General features: G+C 38.6%; 1 protein-coding gene across 1 annotated transcript; it reads right to left on the reverse strand.

Moving 5' to 3' along the window:
* Nucleotides 1-1,684: 1,684 nt before the first annotated feature.
* Nucleotides 1,685-13,012, reverse strand: LOC138877408 (uncharacterized). The gene is made up of 3 exons (XM_070157017.1): nucleotides 12,311-13,012; nucleotides 2,604-3,276; nucleotides 1,685-2,064 (listed from the first exon to the last, which is right to left on the reverse strand). The coding sequence occupies exons 1-3, from the start codon at nucleotides 13,010-13,012 to the stop codon at nucleotides 1,685-1,687; spliced, it is 1,755 nt and encodes a 584-aa protein (XP_070013118.1).
* Between the last annotated feature and the right edge of the window lie 1,227 nt (nucleotides 13,013-14,239).

Here is a 14,239-nt window from a genome sequence, read left to right on the forward strand (position 1 = left end):
GACCCATAAAAGCTCGTGGAAGATCCTTAAAAGCTCGTGGTCAAGACCTTTAAAAGATCGCGGTGAAGACATTTAAAAGTTCGCGATTAACACCATTAAAATTTGCGGGGAAGACCCATAAAAGTTCATGCGAAGGTCCTTAAAAGCTCATGGTCAAGACCTTTAAAAGTTCGCGGTGAAGACATTTAAAAGTTCGAAGTGAAGATCTTTAAAAGTTCGCGGTGAAGACCTTTAAAAGTTCGCGACGAATACGTTTAAAAGTTGCAGCAAAGACCCATAAAAGTCCGTGCAAAGATCCTTAAAGCTTGCGGTAGAAATCCCTAAAAGTCGGCAGCGGGGACCCTTTAAAAGTTTCCACGAGCACCTTTAAAAGTTCAAACACGCGCCTTTTAAAAGTTCAGAACAAAAACCTTAAAAATTCGAATGCCTTTAAAATTCGAGGTGAAACCTTTAAAAATTCGGATGTCTTTAAAAGTTCGAAACGAACACCTTTAAAAGTTTGCCATGAAACCTTTAAAAATTCGTATGGCTTTAAAAGTTCGAGACGAACAACTTTAAAAGTTTGCCATGAAAACCTTTAAAAATTCGGATGCCTTCAAAAGTTCGAGACGAACACCTTTAAAAATTTGCCACGAAAACCTTTAAAAATTCGGATGCCTTTAAAAGTTCAAGATGAACACCTTTAAAAGTTCGAGACGAACACCTTTAAAAGTTCGCAACGAAAATCATTAAAAACTTGGATGCCTTTAAAAGTTCGGGACGAACACCTTTAAAAATTCGCAACGAAAACCGTTAAAAGAAGTACGACGCAAACATCCCTTTTTTTAAGGCAGATGGTGGACTTGGAGACCAACAAACTTGAAGGTTTGGCGAACCTGAAGGCACAAAGAATCCATGGACTTCAATGCAAATACTTGACATCCTCCTAAAATCGGCCCATTGAAGATATCACTTTACCTTGGAAGGTTGCCCCCTTTAAATCAAATGATATCAAAGTTCAACAGGAGGATGGCGTTTCAACTTGATTTTATATTCCTTCATACTTCATTCAAACAACAATTGGGGCAATATGTATCTTTGAACTTATGTGACTGGACTTAGAATGAAACTCTAAGCTGCCTACGTACCTCGGTGAAGAGAATCTGGGTGATTTTTTTTTTATTTTTTTTTATTTTTTATGTCCTAACTTTTTCCTAGGCTGCCTCTTTCAAAGTTTTCAACCTAGTGGACTCCTTTTTTTATGTCCTAACTTTTACCTAGGCCGCCTTTTTCGAAGTTTTCGACCTAGCGGACTCCTTTTTTTATCGCAACAATTTTTTTGGGGTTGTACACAGTTTATACTCTTGCTGGCCAGGAGTGTAGCAACATGTAGTTTTGGCTCATGCGTCAAGGAGCGTTGCAACTTCAAGGATAATACTTCTTTAAAAACTTGCCATTGATAGGGCCGATTCTCATGTCATCTGCATCAACCAACTTGTAAGCCCCACTTTAGTTAGCTTCTTGTACGACATATGGTCCATCCTATTTTGAAGTGAACTTCCCTACAGGTTTATGAGAAATAATTATGTGTCTTCGTACGGCAAGGACTTGATCTCCTACTTGAAAGGATCTCGGGCAATCTTTTTTATTGAAGGCACGAGATAATCGAGATTGAATAGCCAGTCGTAATGAAGGTATTTGACGCTCAAGTGGCAAGACGACTTCGACTCCATAAATGAGTGAATAAAGGAATCGCTTGTGTTGGTGTGTTGTGAGTCGTCCTATATGCCCATAGAGCTTCTTCCATACGGTCATCCCAATCTCGTTTGGATTTTGAGATGACTTTCTTTAACAAGTTGCATAGTGTATTGTTGAATGTCTCGACTAGACCATTGGCAGCAGTATTGTACATCGAAGAGTTACGTTGCTTGAAGCCAAAGAGCTCACAAATCCTGTTCATCAACCTATTGTCGAACGGCTTGCCATCATCCGTTATTATGTAATGGGGAATGCCAAAGTGATAAATGATGTTTACTCGGATGAAACTTGCAACATTTTCCTTCTTTACCTCCTTAAGAGCAACAACTTCAGCCCATTTTGAGAAGTAGTCAGTTGCAGCCAAGATGTGTAGGTGCCCACCAGAGGACTTTGGTAGTGGTCTAGCAACATCCAATCCCCAAGTGTCAAATGCCAGGATGCAACAGTTGGGTGCAACACTTCAGGAGGTTGATGAATAAAATTTGCATGGAATTGACAAGCCCTGCATCTTCGAGCGTAGTCTAAGCAATCTTTTACTATCGTTGGCCAATAATATCCCATCCTTTTTATATGGAAGTGAAGCTTTGGTCCAGACTGGTATGACCCACATACCCCAGAATGCGCTTCTTGCAAAGCTTGGAGTGTTTCATCTTCCCCAAAGCATCGCAAGAGTACTCCATCGAATGATCTTTTGTATAGGGTATCTTTGTAGTAAAGGAAGCGAGGTGCACGATGACAGATTTCAATTCTTCTCCGCAGATTTTCTGGAAGTATCCCATAGCATAAGTAGTCAATAATGGGTTGTCGCCATTCTTCTTTCTCAATTTCAAAAACAGCGACAAGATGCTTGAGTTAATTTTCTTCACCTTCAGCCTCATTTGGAAGCGGTGCTACCCATTTTTGGCAGACAGTAACTTGCGCTTGATCAGGCAGGGTTAAAGATGAAGCTAGGGCAGCTAAAGCATCCGCCTTCTTATTTTGTTTCCTTGGCACATACTGAATAGTTACATCACTGAGCCACCCCATTAACTTTTTAGCGTAATAATGATATGGGCATAGTTCAGGCTTCTTGACCTCGTAACTACCTAAAAGCTGATTGACCACTAATTGAGAGTTACCAAAGACTTGCAATTGCAACCGCTTCATTTTGACAGCCATTTCGAGCCCAAGTATTAGTGATTGATACTCGGCAACGTTGTTAGAGCAGAGTTGCGTCAACAAAAAAGAGTAGGGCGGAACTTCACCTTGAGAAGTGACAAATACTACACCGGCACCAGCTTCTCCGCGATGTGCAGCACCCTCAAAGTACATCTTCCATGGAGGCTGAACTTCGATGACCATGGCGTCCTCATCAGGTAGTTCGTCAGTTAGCTCCCAATCATCAAGTATAGGGTGATCTGCCAAGAAGTTCGCTAATGCTTGTCCTTTTATAGCCTGTTGAGGGATGTACATGATTTCAAACTGTTGAAACTGGAGATACCACCTTGCTAGTCGATCACTAAGGACAGGTTTGACATCACGAACTTGATGGGATTTGTTCTAGAAACCAAACGAACGACATGAGCTTGAAAATAGTGTTTCAACTTTTGGATTGAGAAGACTAGCGCCAAACATAACTTTTCAATTGGAGAATAATTCAGCTCATTCGGTGTCATCATCCTGCTCAAGTAGTAAATGGAGTTTTCTTTCCCTTCACTATTTTTTTAGGCTAGTAGTGCTCCAACAGACTTTCTTGTGCTGAAATGTATAGTATCAGCAGCTTTCCAAGTATAGGGGCTGCCAAAACTAGAGGCTTCATCAAGTAGGATTTAACGCTCTCAAAGGCATCGTTACACGCTTGGTCCCATTTGAAAGGGATACCTTTCTTCATAAGGCGACTGAATGGTTGGTGTTATGCCCCGCAACATTACGTCGATAGTACGTCACACAGTATTAAGTTACGACATTATTGCACCCAGCATTATTACGTTATGGTGATGTTACACTTCGCAGTATTAAGTTACGACAATGTTGTGCCCTAGAGTATTGTGCGTTCAATTTGTTGTAAGGTAATTGACATCAGTCCAAGGAAAAGATTATTTGGAGATTATAAGGATTGTATGTGTTATGAAGGATAAGTGGTACAGGGATTAAAGAAAACGAGTTTCGTTGATAGTGGCCAATTTGGAATAAAATACGGGTCGAATGATAATACCCGATAATTATGAACTAGTACCATATGACCACGATAGTATAATATATAAAGTATATAAGAAGTATTTTAAAAATAAATAGAATTTTAAGTAATTGGTGAAAAATTTTAAATTATGCGGGTAATTAATTAATTACCGGATAGCAGGACATTACCCAGTTAACTAATAAGTGGATAAAAATAATAATAAATTATCCCACCACGCCACGCGGCAAGAAGCCACAAAGTTTAAAATGACTAAGTAGTCATTTTGTCAGATGGCTATTAAATAAACTAACCAAACATGTTATCTAATCTTAAAGACTTGTAAAGTATATCCATATCATTTAGTGAGAAAGCCTTGAATATCCAAGAATCTGACGTTAGCTTCATTTTAAATTGTTTTGAAATGAAAAACGTTAAAGAACATAAGCTTTCAGAGGATACATTTCATTTCAATTTGGCATGGTGAATTTACTTTCATTTCAATTCACCATTCAAATCCAAGCCTATTTCTCATTTGGTTAAAAAAAAAGCAGAACGTCACTTGGTTCAAAAGAACAGAAGCAGTTTCGTCTAAAATTTCAACGAAATCCAAAGCCAAATTTCGTGTGTAAATTTCGCAGAAGCAGATTCGTTCAAATAATTCATGAAATAGGTATGTCAAGACTATCCCTTCTTTCTTTTGGCATGATCCATACGATATGAACGAAACGTGCAAATGCACAAATTCCATAAATGACTCTATTCATAGAAGTATTAAAAATATCTATGTTCTTTAATTCTCATGTGTCATAATATTTTATCATCTCTTCATGGGTCTCAGAAAAATACGAAAGTTGAAAAGATGTTACTTTATGATATTGCTCAAGAGGCAAAGTGGTCTTATGGCCTTCCGAATGATTTTATTAACGTACTTTTCATGCATTGCATTTATGTGCATTGACCCATGACCATATGGCATTATATACGCGTATATATATAAATATATGTATATGGAATGGGAAAAGGTTACTGCGTTATATACACACCACCACTTGATCAACTGGTATATGATGATGATGTTGCCCATAGTGGCTGAAATATGATTCAAACGGCATTATATACGCATATATATGTAAGTATGATTCAAACAGCGTTATATACGCATATATATGTATGTATATATGTATATGGGATATGGGAAAGGTTATGGCGTTATATACGCACCACCACCTGATCAACTGGTATACGATGATGATTTTGCCCACAGTGGCCGATATGATATTATGGGATGCCCTCAGAGGCTGATGATATTATGAAATATGTACCTATGCACAACATGACATTCATACGCATATGCATGACGTTAAAAGTAATTTATGATTTACAAAGTTATTCAGACTTACACGTTGAGTCATGTACTCTATATGTCTTCCATATCTCTCATGTATTTATTTATGTGCCTTACATACTCAGTACATTATTCGTACTGACGTCCCTTTTGCCTGGGGACGCTGCGTTTCATGCCCGCAGGTCCCGATAGACAGGTCGAGAGCCCTCCAAGTAGGCTATCAGCTCAGCGAAAGATGTTGGTGCGCTCCATTTGCTTCGGAGTTGCTCGTTTGGTTAGTATGATTTAGACGTGTATTGTTTGGTATGGCGGGACTCTGTCCCGACCCTTATGACATTTATGTATTCTTAGAGGCTTGTAGACATATGTCGTGTACATAAAAGATTGTACGGCCTTGTCGGCCTAAGTTTTGAGTTTATAAAGGATCATGTTGGCCTATTAGGCTCGTATGCATGTGTATATGATGATGTATTAAGAAAGATACGTTACATTGGTACTCAGTTGAGTAAGGTACCGGGTACCTGTTCCGGCCCATCGGTTTGAGTCGTGACAAAAGTGGTATCAGAGCAGTTCTGTCCTAGGGAGTCTACAAGCCGTGTCTAGTAGAGTCTTGTTTATGGGTGTGTCGTGCACCACACTTATAAGCAGAAGGCTACAGGGTATTTAGGATTGTCACTCTTTCTTCTTACTCTAGATCGTGTGGTAGAGCTCACTTATAAGAATCCAAGTTCTAAATTTCTATCTTATTCGTAATAAGGCGATGCCTATATCCGAAAAGAAGATTGGAAAGAGAGATTGTTGTGGAAAAGCTAAGTCAGAGGAATTGAATTTTTTATGATGCCTACGATAAGTAAATGTGAGGTCTTTAGCAGATCATGGGTGTACTGAAAGGTGTAAGCTTCCTGATAAGAAGCCTTAAGGTAAGAATGCCTATCCATCTTTATGGTGAAAGACAATGAGAGATTAAGAAGATAAATACAAGTTTCAACAAGCAAAAGAAGCAAGATGAAGAAGGGTACGAGGCGCCCAGTTAATAAAGGTTAACAACATTAATAATTGAGGCAGAGGAACATAAGCTTTTTGAGTTATATTCAATAGTAATAGAGGTATATACAATTTGTCGCACCCCTTCCAGATATGTCCTATAGGGGTAAACAAATGTAGTATAAGAAGATATGATGGATGAATTGATTGCGTCAGTTGACATTTCCACAGGATATTGTAAATATGCTAATAGATCTCTTTATGAGACACCTAGATGGTGCGATCTAAAGTAGTGCAGTCAGATATGAGTACTACAAAGACTAGTACTATAAACCTTGAAGGGATAAATATTACCTTAGTGTGGCTCGCGTTCCTAGTAAAGCGAAAATGTTAAGCAACTTGAAGAGCCACTAGATGGAGCAAAGGAAATCTAAAAGCGAAAGAATTTCGTATTGAAGTTTTCACAAGAAAAGGGATATGAAGAAATATTAGCAGAATAATGAGAAGAGAGATAAGGAAGCATTATGAATAAGGTGTGATACATTAATGAAAACGGTAGAGTGTTACAGAACCTATTGCCAAATGAAGGAAGAGACAAAAGGTGATGAGCCTTAAGACAATAAAAGAATATAGGCCATAAGGTCATATCCCCATTTCAAGAAATAAGTTCGCAACTCTAGCGCGATTACCAAGAGGAAAAGTTAGACCCCAGAATAATAGAACCAGTATGGAATGGTCAACAAGATAAACTAAAAATGAATTAGGGACCGAGTGATTTGATAATAGTCAGCATCATGAGAATTTCAGATCGCGTTCTGGCAATAATAGGACGGACAACAGAAGAAGATTCATGAGAAATTTAGAGAATATTCATTTAGGAAAACACTTCCCTAAAGCAAGCAATGTTAGCAAAGTTAAGCTTAAGGGACTGTATGTACCAGTTACATTAAGTGTCACCCTCGCGAGTAAGAAATTTCGTTTTCTTGGTATAGAAAGATTATCGCAAGACGAGTAAGGGTCATCGATGATGTGAGAAGACACCAAGGCTAAAGAGGTGAAACATCTAAAGGTAGATCGTCGTAGTGCTAAATCTTAGTACACCCCTAAAGGGAGGAATATGGAGTGATGTGACATTAAGTTAGAATTAAGTGGTTCTAGTGTAGAATTAAGTGGTTCTAGTGACTATGGAATGGTAAAGGAAGAATGCGATAAATGAAAGAGGAATGAGATGGCATGTATCCAAACCTTACAGATACTCTACGATTCAAGAATATTGTGCAAGCACGACGTCAAGGAGAGGAAGTAAAGGTTCCTGCCCGAGCTGTTATTAATAAATAATGAACTAGTGCGAGACGTAAGTTAAGACAAAGGAAATAACCCAAGAAAGATTACGAGGAATATTGATATGAGAATGGGCCAACGAGTAGTCTAAACAGGAGGTTACAGACGAGTCATCAGATTGTGTAAGATAAACATAGTAGAACCCAACATGGAGAATTCAGCCTCAAAGAATATCATTATAATACTTGAGATATATTCAAACATGAGTCGGAGTAGTAAAGGTATTGTATGAGTATTATGGGGCTAAAAGAAAGTGCCACTGGGAAGGAAGTTAAAATATTAGTTCAGAAGTAACCATACAAGCACAAAGGCATGGAAGTAAGCAACAACGGATGATTATAGGCAAGTAAGGACATTGAAAAGGTCTGTAATAAGCTCACAGCTTTACGAGTGTCAAGGGTTCTCCTTAAGTACTACAACGAAAGATTACCTGAGGAGATAAGTAAGGCTTCAATCTAAGCACAACGACCTAAAGAGGAAATGGTCGTGTAATAACAATCTCGCAATAACATTGTAAGCATTCTAAAGGAAAGTGGCACCTACCGTGGCTAATGAACGGGAAGTAAGAATTAAAAGTAATATTCGAGATCATATGAGTTGTATGAAAACTCTGGCAAGTGTGGGCACTAAATAAGCTAAGTATTGACGCAACAAGGAGGCAGAATGACCAGAAAAAGTAATAGCTTAAGTTGAAAGAAAGCTAAGATGGAACATAAGAATTATTCGATCAATGATCCAGAGTTAGTACGTTATGGATACACTCAAGATTTTGGAGCATTATCTAGGCAGCATATTTGTTGACAATCATATAGCCATAGAAAACTCCAGTATAAGTTAAAAGAAAGAACTGAGCCCAGAGCATAGACAAATGATTGAATTGTTAAAAGATTGTATCATGGATATTCCATAACGCCCATGAAAGGCTAAGGTAATAACTGATACCATGAGCCACAGATCGGAAGATAGCTTAAGCCTATGTAAAGGCTGATCAGAAGAAAGAGAAAACTAAAGAATTACATCACCCAAGTAAATCAGGAGTCTGATTATTGGACCTAGAAAAATTATAGAAGTTGTGCTTGAGAAAATGACAGAATCACTCTTAATGTCAAATGTTCAAAAGAAATAACACAACAACCGTAATATATAATGGCTCTACAAGGAAGCCAGTAAGAAGAAGTACCAGCCTCATAAGTAGTCAGTACAAAGCTCCCACCGGATTGTGTATGTACCAGAGGTGTGAGATTATAATAGAGCTTCAAGTTATGGACGTGAATTACTCCTAGGTGGAAGGAAGGTCAGGAAAGAGATAGAAGATACGATGTGAGATTTTAAGGTAAGTAAGGTAAAGGTGAACAACGTACGAGATACTCAAAAGCAGAAGATCGTAAACAGCCCATACATCGGCTACAAGGCTATAAGCATGGGGATCCTATAACCGAGAATGATAGCGGCATCGTAGGCGACATGTCTTCCAGCCTATGGTTTCTAAGTACTGAGAGGTCTAGTTAAGAGAGTAGAGAAAAGTTGGAGATCATGTGATGTCTCGCTTGACATTCCAGAATAACATAAGGGAATCTATGGTGCAAGCAAGTTGAAAGAAAGTTTATAAATGGATATGTATAGGTCGCCCAAGCTGGAATAAGCAACGAGAGTAAGCTAGGATTTGGTAGCAGGCCTCAGCAATGATAAATTAAAGTAAGAGTTATGGCAGTAAATTCATACAGATCTCTAAACGGACCTATGCGATGAGACATAACAATATTCGTGAATTCAATGAAGTTTCGAGCAAAGGACTTCAGCATACCTATAGAGGCCCAAAGAGGCATCATATTAAGCCTTGTATATACAAAGTAAGGCCTAGAGATTAACTAAAAGATAAAAGGAAAAAGGAAAGATGAATCGCATAAGTGCACTTACAAAGCCAGGGTCATACAGGCTGCATGATAGGAGGTAACAACAGTTGCAAGATAGGAAGATTTCGACCACAGGTCATGATATGAGAAAAAAGACTAAAGGTGGGGGGGGGGGATACCCTAGACTTTTGATTTATTCACAGAGCAACTGCTTAAATGACAGGAAGAGTATTAAGGAATTCATAAGAGCTATAAGTTACGAAAATGATAAGAGCATCAGTCAACATTCGAGGACGAATGTTCCAAAGGGGGGAATGATGTTACGCCCTGCAATATTACATCGATAGTATGTCACACAGTATTAAGTTACAACATTATTGCACCCAACAATATTACGTCATGGTGATGTTACACTTCGCAGTATTAAGTTACGACGAAGTTGCGCCCTATAGTATTGCGCGTTCAATTTGTTGTAAGGTAATAGACATCAGTCCAAGGAAAAGATTATTTGGAGATTATAAGGATTTTATGTGTTATGAAGGATAAGTGGTACAGGGATTAAAGAAAATGAGTTTCGTTGATAGTGGCCAATTTGGAATAAAATACGGGTCGAATGATAATACCCGATAATTATGAACTAGTACCATATACGGTACCATATGACCACGATAGTATAATATATAAAGTATATAAGAAGTATTTTAAAGATAAATAGAATTTTAAGTAATTTGTGATAATTTTTAAATTATGCGGGTAATTAATTAATTACCGGATAACAGGACATTACCCAGTTAACTAATAAGTGGATAAAAAATTAATATATTATCCCACCACCCCACGCGGCAAGAAGCCACAAAGTTTAAAATGACTAAGTAGTCATTTTGCCAGATGGCTATTAAATAAACTAACCAAGCATGTTATCTAGTCTTAAAGACTTGTAAAGTATATCCATATCATTTAGTGGGAAAGCCTTGAATATCCAAGAATCTGACGTTAGCTTCATTTTAAATTGTTTTGAAATGAAAAACGTTAAAGATCATAAGCTTTCAGAGGATCCATTTCATTTTAATTTGGCATGGTGAATTTACTTTCATTTCAATTCACCATTCAAATCCAAGCCTATTTCTCATTTGGTTAAAAAAAAGCAGAACTTCACTTGGTTCAAAAGAACAAAAGCAGTTTCATCTAAAATTTCAACGAAATCCAAAGCCAAATTTCGTGTGTAAATTTCGCAGAAGCATATTCGTTCAAATAATTCATGAAATAGGTATGTCAATGCTATCCCTTCTTTCTTTTGGCATGATCCATACGATATGAATGAAATGTGCAAATGCACAAATTCCATAAATGACTCTATTCATAGAAGTATTAGAAATATCTATGTTCTTTAATTCTCATGTGTCATAATATTTTATCATCTGTTCATGGGTCTCAGAAAAATACGAAAGTTGAAAAGATGTTACTTTATGATATTGCTCAAGAGGCAAAGTGGTCTTATGACCTTCCGAATAATTTTATTGACGCACTTTTCATGCATTGCATTCATGTGCATTGACCCATGATCAGATGGAGTTATATACGCGTATATATATAAATATATGTATATGGAATGGGAAAAGGTTACGGCGTTATATACGCACCACCACCTGATCAGCTGGTATATGATGATGATGTTGCCCACAATGGCCGAAATATGATTCAAACGACGTTATATACGCATATATATGTAAGTATGATTCAAACGGCGTTATATACGCGTATATATGTATGTATATATGTATATGGGATATGGGAAAGGTTATGGCGTTATATACGCACCACCACCTGATCAGCTGGTATACGATGATGATTTTGCCCACAGTGGCCGATATGATATGATGGGATGCCCTCAGAGGCTGATGATGTTATGAAATATGTACCTATGCACGACATGACATTCATACGCATATGCATGATGTTAAAAGTAATTTATGATTTACAAAGTTATTCAGACTTACACGTTGAGTCATGTACTCTATATGTCTTCCATATCTCTCATGTATTTATTTATGTGCCTTACATACTCAGTACATTATTCGTACTGACGTCCCTTTTGCCTGGGGACGCTGCGTTTCATGCTCGCAGGTCCCAATAGACATGCCGAGAGCCCTCTAAGTAGGCTATCAGCTCAGCGAAAGATGTTGGTGCGCTCTATTTGTTTCGGAGTTGCTCGTTTGGTTAGTATGATTTAGACGTGTATTGTTTGGTATGGAGGGACTCTGTCCTGACCTTTATGACATTTATGTATTCTTAGTGGCTTGTAGACATATGTCGTGTACATAAAAGATTGTACGGCCTTGTCGGCCTATGTTTTGAGTTTATAAAGGATCATGTTTTCCTATTAGGCCCGTATGCATGTGTATATGATGATGTATTAACAAAGATACGTTACGTTGGTACTCAGTTGAGTAAGGTACCAGGTACCCATTCCGGCCCATCGGTTTGGGTCGTGACAGTTGGCACCTCCCAGCTAGGTTTGAGATGAATCTCCTAAGGTACGCTAACTTTCCCTGCAGACTTTTCAATTTGTGAATGTCCCGAGGCTCAAGCATTTTCAAGATTGCGTCTACTTTGGCTAGATCAATTTCAATCCCTCGATGTCGCACAATGAAACCAAGGAACTTTTTGGAAGTAACTGCAAAGGCGCATTTCAATGGGTTCATCCTAAGTTGGTACCTCCAGAGTAACTCAGACACCATTCTCAAGTCTTTCAAGTGGTCTCCCTTCTCTCTTGATTTTACCACCAAGTCGTCAACATAGCATTCGACATTCTTGTGGAGAAGATCGTCAAAAATATTATGTATAGCCCTTTGGTAAGTAGCACCAGCATTTTTTAAGCAAAAAAGGCATTACCTTGTAGCAATAAATACCCGTGGGGGTACGGAATGCAGTAAGCTCTTCATCTTTTGGCGCCATGCGAATTTGGTTATAGCCTGATGAACCGTCCATAAATGACATTGCCTCGTACCCAGTAGTAACATCAATCATCAATTCTGGAATGGGAAGCGGGAACTCATCTTTAGGACATGCATTGTTAAGATCCCTAAAGTCTACGCACACTCGAATCTGACCATTTTTCTTCCTTAGAGGGACAATACTTGAAACCCATGTTGGGTATTTAACTTTACGAATAAAGCCAACTTCGATGAGTATGTTAACTTCGGTTTCAATCAAGGGAACTAAGTCCGGCCTAAAATGCCTTTGAGCTTGTTTAATGGGGTGGGCACCATTTTTGACTGCAAGGTGATGGACTGCCACTTTCAGGTCTAAGACAGGCATCTCTTTGTAACTCCAAGCGAAGACATCCCTAAACTCCTTGAGTAACTCAATATAAGTTCTCTCTTCATCAGCTTCTAGTAAGGCACTTAGGTAGGTGGGTCTTGGTTCCTCTTCGGTGTGAAGGTTAACTTCTTTTAAGGAATCAACTATCGTCTTCACTCCTTCTTCAAGTTCGGGTGGAGCGTCTTTTGCATCTTCATCTTCTTGAGGGTCCCCATCGTTGAAGGATATGTGATAACATGGTGAAACATCCTCTAATTCTGCATTATCCTCCATTGAAGATGGAACACCATTCTCGCCTTGTACAGTAACATGATACGAAGAACCCACACTTTCTTTATATTCGTCACGCTCCCTAGTGTAGACCACAGTATAGGCTTTACCTTTAGTACTTCTTTAGATAAAACCACAAGTTTTGTTTGTCGCCTCATTCTAGAAGGAACAAAACTTTGGAAATCCTTAGAGATCTTCTGGATTTTGGGCGAAGCAAGTGTTCTTATACTTTGAAAATTTCTCTGGAACTTATTCCCCTTCTTTAATGGACCCAATCTCTCAAATACAGAAGTTCTCACAGCTGATTTTCTAAGTCGATCAAAGACAGAAGGCCTGTTAGAAGCAGCTGTCACAACCCTAACCCCGAACCCGATCGTGATGGCGCCTCTCGTGAAGACAAGTCCAGCCAAACCAAAACAGAACACCTCTTTTAAACAGTTAAATACCATAAATAGTTCTAAAACATGATATGATAACCATAATTTGCGGAATTTACGATAACAACAGTAGAAACCATCCCGACACAGTCCAAACCGGGGTGTCACAAGTCATGAGCAACTAATAAATTCGGATACCAGTCTACTTGATACAAAATCCGATACAGAAGTTCAAGAACATGATAATAGTAAGATAAGGGAGGCGCGGGGGCTGCGGACGCCAACAACTACCTCGTAGTCTCCGAAAACACTGCCTGGACTGGAAGGATCAGCACTCAGGAATGGACTCTGCGATTTTTGAATCTACACACACGGTGCAGGGAGTAATGTGAGTACTCCGACTTAGTGAATAATAATCATAAATAATGGTTGAAAGCAAGAAAACACGTAAAGGCACAAAGCAATTATATATCAAGCAATAAGATCACTTAAAGCAGTAAATCCATGAAGAAGTCAAATGAAATTACTTTAAAACCAAGTAAAACAGGTAATTTAGCAGGTAAATAACAAGTAGAAATCTGCCCCTCGGGCACAGTAACAATCACTCAGAACAGTATCAGCTCCTCGGGCTCAGTCTCATCACTTAGTGCTCATTCTCAGCTCTCGACCCATATATCTCATAATAACAGAAATTAGAATAATCGCTACGGCGTGCAGCCCGATCCATATAGATAGTTGATTGCACTCACTAGGGGGGTGTTCAAACTCCGGAGGGGCTCCTACAGCCCAAGCGCTATATTATTGCGGCATGCAGCCCGATCCATATAAGTATTGCTGCGGCGTGCAGCCCGAT

The sequence above is a fragment of the Nicotiana sylvestris genome, chromosome 9 (assembly GCF_000393655.2).
Source record: "Nicotiana sylvestris chromosome 9, ASM39365v2, whole genome shotgun sequence".
NCBI lineage: Eukaryota > Viridiplantae > Streptophyta > Magnoliopsida > Solanales > Solanaceae > Nicotiana > Nicotiana sylvestris.

Excerpts from the sequence above, each read along its gene's own strand:
- LOC138877408 (XM_070157017.1), bottom strand. The coding sequence starts at position 13,012 with ATGGAGGATAATGCAGAATTAGAGGATGTTTCACCATGTTATCACATA. Across the intron at positions 3,277-12,310 it reads CGGGTATTTATTGCTACAAG|AACAAATCCCATCAAGTTCG; the intron begins GTAATGCCTTTT and ends TTTGGTTTCTAG. Across the intron at positions 2,065-2,603 it reads GCTTCCAAATGAGGCTGAAG|TTGTTGCTCTTAAGGAGGTA; the intron begins GTGAAGAAAATT and ends AATGGGCTGAAG.